The 12,293-nt window shown below is 36.0% G+C and overlaps 1 protein-coding gene across 1 annotated transcript; it reads left to right on the top strand.

Annotated features, from left to right (window-relative positions):
• The first annotated feature begins 5,722 nt into the window (after positions 1 to 5,722).
• LOC149793147 (uncharacterized) lies at positions 5,723 to 9,533 on the top strand. The gene is made up of 2 exons (XM_089966302.1): positions 5,723 to 6,278; positions 9,005 to 9,533. Exons 1-2 carry the CDS (start codon positions 5,792 to 5,794, stop codon positions 9,460 to 9,462), a joined length of 945 nt encoding a protein of 314 aa, XP_089822428.1. The 5' UTR covers positions 5,723 to 5,791; the 3' UTR covers positions 9,463 to 9,533.
• The last annotated feature ends 2,760 nt before the right edge of the window (positions 9,534 to 12,293 follow it).

The raw sequence follows: 12,293 nt of genomic DNA, 5'->3' as shown, positions 1-12,293 counted from the left end.
ATTACTGTGTGTGACATGGATCTTTAACTTAGCTTTAACAATTTTTCAGTCATATCGCTACGATGTCTGCAGTGTGGCAGTTTATAGTGATGTCTAGTACAGGAGCACCCAGTCACATTATCCTGACACCAGGCCGATCAGTCCTAAAACTAAGCTCTTAATGCTGAGCGCCAAGCGATGCAGTTGTTAGTACCATTTTTTTAAAGTCTTTGGCATGACTCGGCCGGGGATCGAACCCACGACCTCCCGCATCCGAGGCGGACGCTCTGACCACTAGGCCACCGTAGGGATTTTGATAATTACTAATAATTATCTTAATAATAAGACTTAATGATGACTTTGGGTTAATTTTTCATTCTTTGATGGGTATGGATGGTTTTATAATAATTAAGTAACTTTCCCTTTGGTGGGCTAACTCAAATGAATAGGAACGTTTGAGATAAATTGAGTAGTATGATCTGTCACACTGGGGTATGTTGTGAAAATATAGTCGTAGTAAAATGTATATATATAAAGAGAGAACTAAGCAATAAAATTCAGTCATATTATGGAGTCATACTGATTTATTGTATTCTTGTTGTAAGCCTGCATACGTGTTTATGCTGTACCTAGACATTATTCGAGAGCAAAAACATTTGGTTGGACTGTTCATTGGAAATAGAAAGTGCGTATTATTCAGACTAGTTCTGGACATGATTCCTGGTGGACCAGTATATTTTCTTTTTTTTTTTTTGGGGGGGGGGGAGGGGGGTGCCAGACAGATGCCTACCCCTATTTCCAAACAAAAAGGAAAAAATGTTTTATATGTGTGTGTATCCCCCAGGTATGTGTTTGTTTTATTTTTATAAAAAGAATTTTCAATCAAAAATTTATTTATTTTAAATTTTGATGGGATATTTATTTTCCCTAGTGGTATCTATAGGGGTGTTCATCCGAGCCAAGTTTCATTCACTTAGCTTGAATTTGCTCCCCTAGTTCGTGTTTGTGACCTTTGTTAGAGGTCCCCTTAGTCTCGTGTTTGCTATATGTGTATTGCTATGTGTATGAATGCTACAATAATTTTCATGTTAAGACATCATATCACTCATTTTTCCCATGTTTTTCTCAGTACCGGGTTTTTATATTATTAATTAATATTTTTTATTAATAATTTTTGAAAGGGCGACTGAGCGGTTTACTATTTTCAATAGAAAAAAAGATAAAAGCCTAGTGTTTTATATGCGTGCTTATATATGATTCGCTCACCGCATGATCTACTTGTTTGAAATGAGGCCGGCTGTACTCGAGTGAGAGTCTATACTTTATTTATTTGTTGTATTTCGCCCGACTCGAGTTTTGGCCCTCTCTGTTATTTATTGTGGCCAAAATTCAACTATTATTAGTTAACTATACAGTACGGGAGCTGTATAGTTAAGAGAGAGTTAGAACTAGAAGTGTTGTGTTTGTTTTTGTGTTTTGCATGTACTAGTGTTCCATATGGGGCGTTTTTCTTAGGCTCTTTTATGGGCCTTTCCACTTCGCGTGGCGCCATGTGATATAGCCCCATGACGTCATTATCTCTTGCTTTCCAGGATATTTTCGGTTTTGAAATTGTTACGGAACTTTTCATTCTTTAGGACTTTTCATGGAACTTGATCAGGATTTTTAGGATTCACAACATAATATTGAAAATTCCCCACACATTTTCATGTATAACTTTGATAAATAAATTATTCGTTAAGTGTTACAAAATGTGTTGATTTGGCTTCTTTCTGTTATTCATTTTATGACGGTAGAGTCCGTAACACCCCTGTCCTTTTTGTCTATTCGTCAGTCACACTTTGGTTATTGTTTACTCTTAGTTTAGTTTCATGGTCATTGAAAGCCCAACAGCTATGATGTGACCTATTTTTCGTGCCACAACTACTCAGGTTTGTCAGGGATTCTTTACTCAACAGACACGCAGCTTGGTCTTTAATTAGTCTTAGTGAGTCCAACATTAGTCTGCAAAACTATGTCGCCGTGATCTATTTTGTGCACTTCTTTCATTTCGGTAAAGTGTTGAGTTCAGATCAGTCTCATAGGGGTTTTCTTTTGGCGGCAAAGTTGTTATCACGTTGCAGGGAAAATTTACCTATGTTCATTTTCATGTATACACATATGTTCTTATTGTTACTTCGTAGTGAGATTGCACCTGTTTATATTAATACGTATTACGTAAGGTTTTGACTATAGAGCCGATTCTTGACAATAAAACTAATTGTCAGTTGTATAACCATTACTTAGCGTCCCGTTCGCAGCTAAAAATCAAAAGGAATTCTAAGTCTGAGTCGGGACACCTTTGTTTGCTTTGGTCTCAGTCTACGATGTCCCGACCGGGAATTGAGTGTTACAGGTAAGTGAGAAATTACCCCAGGGCAGTGTTCAAAGAGACAGGGCCGTAGCCAATTGGAACCGAAATATTAAATTAAGGACGGAGTTTCCCTAGCAATCATTGTGGCTACATTCATTTTGAAAAATTAGTACAGATGTAAATCTCGTAAGGAGAATATCTCAGCGAAGTTGAGAGACGTTAGATGTACTCAGAGAGTATAAGTGGTGCACTCGTTTAAGAGCGGGCAGGAATTCTTGTGAAATTCTTGTTCGGTTTTGGAACAAAAGGCTACTGAGGAGCCTTTCGGGGTGGGAGCGAGAGGTGACACCCAAGAATCGGAAAGAATGAAGACATGTTGAGTCCAAGCGGGGATATATTGTGACTTAAGCAGTTGGGTGGATGCGTAGTATCGGACGGAAGCGTGGAAACGAGTTCCAGAAGTGCAAGGAGAGCACGGACTCGAGAGTACTGGAAGTACCATAGGAGAGGAACCATATGTGGACAGATGAGCAACAGAATCAACACCGAAGGAAAACACACTCTATTAAGACTGTAATTTCAATTGAGGATAGTAACTGCAGTGGTATAGGTCACTATTTGTATCTGACGAAAGCATTAATTAATAAATTGTAGATGAAATAGTTAAATACTTTAATATTTATGAAATTTGTATATTTTTCACCTTGAGTTTTTTATATATCTCCGGTGTTAGTAGGAATACCGTATTAGGCACGTGACAGTTATATGGATGACCATATAGACGACTGCTTGTCACAAACGTATGTCACGGTGTCCTACATTGTGCACTTCAGTGACTTGGCATGCATTTCGGTCAGTTTCTCAGGCCTTATTATCTAAAGAAAGATGCAGCTTTGTATGTGAGTGTGCCTTTCTGGGTAACCTATAATTTGTCCTTCACTGACTTTAGATACTATCTAAATCATCCGAACATTTTCACAAAAGTTGTGAAATATGCCATAGTCCTGAAAATTACCGAGCTGTAGTGACATTTTACTTCCTTGTCTCCCAATGATCACGATTAAAAGGCCTTTGTTAGAATGCTACTGCCTAATTACGACAATATTAAATATCTACAATGCAGTGTTACTGTTATGTCAGAAATTTTTAAAATATAGCTGCTACTGACATCATTTACTGAAGTAGTTAACATGAATATAATGGGAAACTATGTTTGTAGCTGATCAAGACACCAAATGACTGGCACGAAAGTTTATATGAGGGAAATCTGCTTTCAAAACCCCACCAGATTGTCTAAACCAGGTGATCTAGTGCAGAACAATGTGACCATCACAGTTCTTATCGAGCAGTTTGGCACGAACGAACAAACGTTGAAAAACGTTGACTGTAGTGATTGTAGAGAGATCTTAGGTTCTGCAGAAGAAGATGAAGTTGGTCTTAAGTCGAGCTGGAGCAATCGTATGGCAGCCTATGGAGTAATCGTAGGCCAGCCTAGAGGAAGCGGTCTGTAGAAATAGTACGGTGAAATATCGCGTGTGTGAGAGTGTGTAGTTGTTGTTTTTCTTCTAATTCATCTTCTTTATACAAACCAAATATCAATGTTCCTTCCTTGAATTTATTTTTGCACACGTAATCTTTATATAATATTGCTTTTACGGTGATAAAATATATTCCTTGATTGAATATGTAGCAAACGAATGACCTATAATGATGGAGATTGAGTTGTTGAAATATTTCTAGCATGTGTTAAAGAAACATCGATTTTTTTCTTCTTTTTACATGTGTAGCTTTCCAAATAAAAATGTGCTTCAATGGATCATTTTTGCAAATAAATATTCTTTCAGTAGATTGCCTTTTTGCTTCCCAATTTTATGAAGCAAAACGGAAATTAAATAAATTGAGCCTTTTGTGCACACACATCTGTTTTACCAGAATTGTTAATTTCGTTAATTTAGAAGATGAAATAAGCTTCCAATCATTTAAACTTCAGAACAAATAGTTGGGTGAAATTAAGTTCTATACAGAAGCAATTGCTTTCTATGTATTGATAATAAATTCTGATTATTCAACATGGCCTATTGGAAGAAAGGGAGCAGCCATTAGAAAGAGTATCACTTCAATAATTCCTATTTATGATACTATAAACATAACTATTATCAAGGAAAATGTGTCACTGTCTCCCTTTGCAATCCAAGATCAGATGCATTAGAATTTTAGACCATAAGGACTATTAATGGTTTAGTCTCAGTTAATATTATACCTTGCTACGATATAATTTTAAACCCTTCGATTTCCCTTTTATTTGCTTCCATCATTCTTTTAGCGGTTAAACAATAAATGGCGATGGTGAGATGCAGTAACGACTACAATATAGAAAGAGACATACGCTAAATTCTCAAATGACGAGTATACAAATAGACTATGTCACTGTGATCTATATCATTTTCGTCTTAGACAATCCAAAAATATCGTCTCAAAAGCAGTGCTATTGTAGAGTTTACATATGTGTTGCATTTCGTTTACAAAAAGCAATTTATCTTAAACAGAGTGTATTTCTTTTACAACAGCAATTTATCTTACCCAGACAACATTTTAAATTCCCTACTTACAAAAGAAACAAAAACACATATATATATATATATATATATATATATATATATATATATATATATATATATATATATATATATATATATATATATATCTGTGTGTGTGTGTGTGTGTGTGTGTGTGTAAACTTGAATGGTCTCACCATTTGTTTGCAAAACCAAATGCGATGTAAAATGGCGATAATTACCACATCTCAATGTTTCAGTTTTCTTGTGTTATTCTCCAGAGACCCATATCTCCGAAAATAACTCCTGAACAGGTGAACCATCGTCTTCAGTGGAATTCCTGTGTATGTATGTATGTATGTATGTATGTATGTATGTATGTATGCATGCATACATGCATACAGGCATGTATATATGTATGTATGCGTGTGTGTGTGTGTGTGTGTGTGTGTGGATGGATGCATGGATGGATGGATGGATGAATGCATGCATACATGGAGAGATGTATGAATGCATGCATACATGGAGAGATGTAGGGATGCATGCATACATAGATGGATGGATAGATGGTGCACTACTTATCTATATTTCTGTATGCTCAGTATCTATATTTTGGCCTTTGTGTCCGTAAATGCATGTATGCGCGTCTGTTTACATGTATTATGTATAAGTGGAACGGAGCTGGTAAGTAGTTTAGTATATTCCTGCATGTTTAAGACCTGTCGTTAATGTCGTAATGTACAATGTCAAAGCTAATTTATTTTTAAATTTAACGTGAGATAAACTATGACATATATATCCTCTTATCACACCAATACTGGCCTGTATAAACAATTCGTGTGGCAGACATATATACACGATAAGGGAGGCATATTGAGCAGTAGGCGCTTGCAACAATTTTGGCATGGAGCAATGTTTAATCCTTTTTTGTACTCTCTTTCAAGTAATATGTCTTGGAGCAGCAGATGACAAACTCATCTATGACCAGGATGGTGGAATTAGTTCAGTCCTTCTGAAGAAAATATTGATTTTGGAAGAACGCGATCGTGAGTTCGATAGAAAAATAGAAGAGATTGGGTTGCTTAAAGAGCGTCTTGACGAGGCTCAACGACGATTGGCGAATATGCAGGAATTAGAGTTCAGGTTACAGAAGGCTGAAGAGCAAATACGGATGCTAGAACATCGTATGAACGACAATAATGTTGATTGTAATGTGAAAAAATCACGTACCATGAAGGCTTCTGAGGTCAACGTAACACAAGACAATATAGATATTGGATCATCTGGCTCCGTCTGGATGCGATCTGCCGTTTCCAACATAGAGTTACGTCAGGCTGAAATGCGAGACAAAATTGCGGATCTTGTGTCCTTTAAGAATCGCGTTAAGACAGGTACTATTTTATAACATTTTGTGTCAAACATTTTATTACTTGAAATATAAAAACGATTTCCTCTTAATGAACTAATGATCTCAAATTATTTTTCTCCCCTATATTTGTTTTGCATACTGATATTTGTTACTCAAAGATGAAAAAGCCTTTCATTTATCTAATAAATTGAAATAATTCTGAGTAATCTGAAAATTTTCAAATGGTATGATCCTTTTCGCGCTAGAAGGAAAATAAAAAAAGGCTCTTTAATAATAATTTCAAATGCTCGTAAACAACATAGATATGAGTGAGATAAACATTAAAGTATATATGGTCTATTCAATAATTGATCAAAGCTTAAACTCTTGACTTACCAATTCGAAAGCAAGTGAAAAATAAATTGAAGGGCCTTTTATACATTTCTTAAAACGTAAAGTATTAGGAAATGATTCATTCGAAAAAATTAACTTGAATACATATTTTAAAGAGGTAACATTCACCCACACTGTACCAAACATGAAACGTTATCATTGGACAAATGTGACAAGTTTATACTGTAAAGGTGCAATTAGATTTGATGATCAGACTTATCAAACAGCTATTGGCTGAGCCTGTGCAAAGCACAATTCAAGCTAAAGAACAAATTAAATACAAATAACTTCACAAAAGAAAAAATTCTTTGACCTGATTGAGCATAGTGGATAGTGTCACTGGATAGTGGAGCATAATGGTTAGTATCACTGACAGTTGAATAACATTTTTCCACACCAATATTTGTACTGAAAAATTGATCATAGGAAATGGATGTTTGGCAGGATTGAATATTGAAATCAGGTGTTTATGTAATGACAATTTAAATTAACCAACAAAAACAACAGGTTAGCAGATTGTTTTCATATACACCAATATATCGAGCAGTCATAGAGATACACTATCTAAAATCATTTTGGATGTGTAAAGTGACTAGTTTGCTAGATATCCAAAGAAAACATAGAGGAGTCGAAAATTGGGAATGAAGATGACATATTTGTAAATGTGTATTAAATATTTGAAAGAATAAACATTGTTGCTAAACCGGCGGTAAAACCCGTTAGAATAGTTGAGTCCGAAAAATGAAACATAATATCGCAATTCAATCTTCGAACATTAGGTATCAACCCAACTATTACGTAAACAAAGACTATGTGGTATCCATCATTAATGAGTTTCGCATTTTGTGAATGAAACACTGCAGACTTGACACAGCAAATTATTACAAAGCACCAGGTTTAGCTCTCATCTCATTTCAAAGATACCGAGTTCAATTAGCAGCTTAGACAACTTACGTAATATTTTAAAGGTCGATCTTGGTACTGGCAATGTAATTAGAATGGTACCACATCGACAAGCATACGTCAATGACAAATTATATTCAGAAATAGATTAAATTATAATAAATTGATGTGCCAATAACTAAGTGCATTATTATGTAACTAAACACAATATTTGATAAGGTCGGGCTACAAGCCTATACATGTCATAATAAAAAAGTCAGACGGGTAAATGATGAAAAAGCTAGGTATCTATAAGAAATACTTGCTATTAGTTGCAGTGAGCACATGTTTTAAGCTGATTACAAGATGCTAACGCATCTAAAAGACTTATTTTTTTATAGATTTGCTGTTTATGACATGAAAACAAATTAAATCATTTATCTTGACAGCATTTGCTAAATTCCCAAAATATAATAAAAACTACTGTCAAAAATCTGTTGTTATTATTATTATTAATAGTAGTAGTAGTAGTGTTATTATTATTAGGTAGCTCCGCTTGTTGTATATGTGCATTAATATACCAGGAAATTTATAACCATTTTATTAAAGGAAACTAGACTTTTCGAGTATCCTTATAATGAAATATTGATACGAATATATATATATATATATATATATATATATATATATATATATATATATATATATATATATATATATATATATATATATCAAGAGAGACAGACAGACATATGTTGTTTGGGGGTTAGATATAATTAGCATAAGGGCATTTTGTTTATTGTCAATCTCTATGCTTCTCTGTTGCTCGATTGGTCTTCTGCCTGACTGACCAAAACAGTAAGATACAGTATGGAGATCAAGTGGGCAGCATTCTGACAGTTTCATATTTAAAATTATTTGGATTTTAGAACTGTATTAATCGTTCATCAAACAACAACAAAAAACAACAACAACAAAGAGCATACAATAAATTCCATTGATACTATGAAACATGTAGATAAATCCCAAGGAAAGTGTACACATGTACCTTTACTTAGAACAAGGTTCTTGTAGGTTACCTGATGCAAGTTCGGTTTCAAGGGATTCATCAAGTCTAAATTATTTGTTCTCTCTCATTCAAGATTTCTGCTTATATTGTCCTTTGAGACTGATAGAGGGGGAGGATGAGAAAAGGGAGTGCAGAATGGATCGTGACGAAATTATGTACCTTTTTAAATTCATTTATAAAATGGAGACAATTAATATTGATTCGATATTTTCTTGCGTCACTAATGATTAATCAGTGGAATTTCATCATTGGTCTATAGAATCCATAGCATACCATAGAAACAAGGTTTCCATATGCGTATTAATGCGCCATGAGCGACTCGCAATTGGATATACCAATACTACTGCTGATATTCAAATTGCTTTTTGCTTTATACGAACTCTTTAAAAAGAAATGTTATATATATATATATATATATATTGTAGAGCAAAGAATGGTTGCCATAAAAGGTATTAAAAAGGCCGTGACAGGAAAGGTTGCCTTTACAGCGATGTTCTACTCTAGTCCAGTCACGATTTCAACAGGGCGTTCTCTTCTGTTTGACAAGGTCGACTACAATGAGGGGCATGCATACGACCCTACAACCGGAATATTTACATGTCCAATATCTGGCACGTACTTTTTCTTTACCAATATCATATCTATGCTTCGCGGAGGAACCGTACAAACTGAAATTGTAGTTGAAGGCGTAGGGAAAGGGAGAGCAAATGCATTCGATCAGGTAGATGTCGCTCAAGGAAGCACTGCCGCTGCACTACATTGCTTTGCCGGTCAGCGCGTATGGGTACTGTGCGCGAAAGGTTCTCAAACCTGGGGACAAATGTTTTCATCTTTTACTGGTGTTCTTTTGTGGCCCGATGCTGTTGCAACAAATAGCAATTGAAGATTTCTTACCTTCCTCGGGATTAAAATTGTCATGAGAGCATTTACAGCTGTAATTTACATTGAAAGATCGTTATATGTTGTTAATAAAGGTTTGTTGCATTTTCATGTTCTTTGTTGATCTAGCAGACAGTGGTAAGAGTTTCGTGTGAAATCAGGAACGGCATGTTGAACTGGAACATTGTAATCCTCGCGTCGTACAAAATATACACATTTGATTGTATTTTAAAATGAATGAGAATAATTTGTAACTATAGTTGTAGGGCGATTTTTCAAGTGAGTGATAGCAATACTTGTAGGAAATTAGATATTATTTAACTATGAAAGATTCAGTATATGTTAACACATGTACTTTGTCGATCGGCTACATTACGTAGCAATTTTAATAACTCTTCGGGTGGCAACAAATAACGTCTTTAGGGCACTATGGTGTCATATAAGATCATTATTATGCCACTGTGTCATTCTCTGCCGTGGCATTTACTTAGGCATGTTCTTTCTCGCTAGCTTGCATTAAAGACGATGACTTACCAGTCAGATCTGAGATTGTACACAATATGATTATAAAACCAAATCGCACGTAAACGTAGTCGTGAATCATTTTCAAGGAAGCACTGCTGCCACACTTCAACGTCGACTTTGCCATCGGAAAATATCAGATCCATTGATGGCATTCGCGTCTATGGGTATATGTATTCATCTATTACTGGCATTATTCACTGGTCCAACGAAGGTCCCCCAAAAAGTAGTACATACTAATCTTTGTCCTCAAATGTAAAAATTACATTCATCGTTTGCATGATTGGATAGTACCGACTACAATGACTTCAAGCTATTTGTTACCTTTGAATATGCCAAATATATTCCATCAAAATGATTTAAATAAAGAGAAATCGTTTTAGTAGACCGGTTTATCTTTATTGGATTTAATTTCAGAATGTGCTACAAAAGTGTTTGCTTTGCATTTTATACCTTATAGGACCAGTGTCTATAGCTGGCCATTACTAGCTTGAAAACCTCATTGCTTTCTTTTAAGTCTTATATGTGTTTGGTTTTGTAGAATCATCAACACTTTCTCTTTTAATTGTTATTGTTGGCTATACTCCCTGTAGATGCTAACACAGATCTTGTTCCTGAAAGGTCTTTAAAGGTCAGATAAGTTCAATTTTACATTTTACAGTATGCAAGATCTCGACAACAATCTAGTAACACAAGCAGACATTTTGCATACTAGAAAAGGATTATGTATGCATGTAAGCATCAGTGATGTGAGATGAGTGTGGAGGATTAAGACACATGCGTTGAAAGAGATAGTTGCAAATAGTACCTAAATGCATTATCCGCTGAATTGCAAATATTCTGTTTACCTGAACTTTTGACACGATGGACAAATGTTCATGTACCCAGTGTTGGTAACATACTTCTCTTACTTGAGATTAATTACGCATCATGAAACAAGAAGTGCTCCATCTATATTGAACTGAATGTGGCACCGACATAAGCGACAGGCACATATATATCCTCAGATTACGGCCATGGAAACACATCCGATGTAATTCGATGTGCTAGTAGACGATGTGTCTGAGTTCGTAGTGAATACGGTTAACGGCTTCTAATCATTTACTGCAGTCAGTGTGATACGCCATCAAGGTTCAAACAGGCGTGGATTCAATTTCTAAGTTACAAATGCTATAAAGGGAACCTTAATAACAATACAACTATAGTAACGTTATCCTTTTGTAAGAGAATAGCCAAATATATATCGGATAAATTACCTTGATTCAAAGTTATAGGCTAGGGATCTCATCCACCGACTGCTAAGATAAGTAACGGTAGACGGTATTAGATATTGATGTTGACCTATTGTTAGCACCTACACCTATACCTGTCTCCATTTTTTAAGTCATTTATGGTGAATCAGGTGGCCAAGCAGATATATTCATCCCCGGGCTGTGAATATAGATGCCATTCACTGCATTCGGTCCTGTCTCTGAAATTGTCGACACTTTTGTGCCACTGGGTTGAAAGAGGATTAAATAAGACGGTGAGAGCGACTCTGCGCAACTTTCTCTCATTTACATTTAACTGATACACAAGTCGTGGCAAAATTCCCATACGCCCACCAGATGTTTCCTACAAGTCATATGGGAAAGTGGCAAAGCAACATGTGTGGATACACATGGATCTGTACCTGTACACCTGCACACAGGCGGCTCAGGGCGTTGGGTCGCTTTTCACTGGACCATTGTAGCAGTGGAACTCGTGAACCCCATGAGTGACTGAGCAGCCGTTTATAGAATGACACTGATCACCTCAGTAGCACGAGGAATGGGCTCAAAAAGGTACCCATAAACATCGTTTGTTTCACCATAACCGTAGTCGGCATATGGGTGATGACTGGAAATACGCCTTCGGCGTCAAATGCCTTGCAATATCACAAAGGTAACGCAACTCACCATCGGTACCTAAACATAAGTATACTAATGAACAGTACATGAGTAGATATACCAGTAATACAAACACCTGCATTTTGCAGAAAATAGTCCAGATACAACATACAAACAGTAGCCCCAGAGTGAAAGGAACCTAGCTGAGGATGGATAACGCCCTCAAGTGAAAGCAGGCAACACCTACTGGAGTGACCGAAGTAATGAAGAGCGACGCGAAACTGGTATTGGGTTTACCATCAAATCTCAGCTGGTTAGCAAGCTCACAGTTATGTCGAAAGAAATGAATGGCAGATTAATGCAAATCATGCTCATACTGTCAGGACAAAGACATGAAACTATCATGGGCACCTATGGGCCCACCGTGACCAACCCAGATGACATT

The sequence above is a fragment of the Sinohyriopsis cumingii genome, chromosome 8 (assembly GCF_028554795.1).
Source record: "Sinohyriopsis cumingii isolate HCF-2022 chromosome 8, ASM2855479v2, whole genome shotgun sequence".
Taxonomy (NCBI): domain Eukaryota; kingdom Metazoa; phylum Mollusca; class Bivalvia; order Unionida; family Unionidae; genus Sinohyriopsis; species Sinohyriopsis cumingii.
The sequence above is the reverse complement of the archived record's forward strand: the minus strand, read 5'-3'. Positions and strand labels throughout refer to the sequence as shown.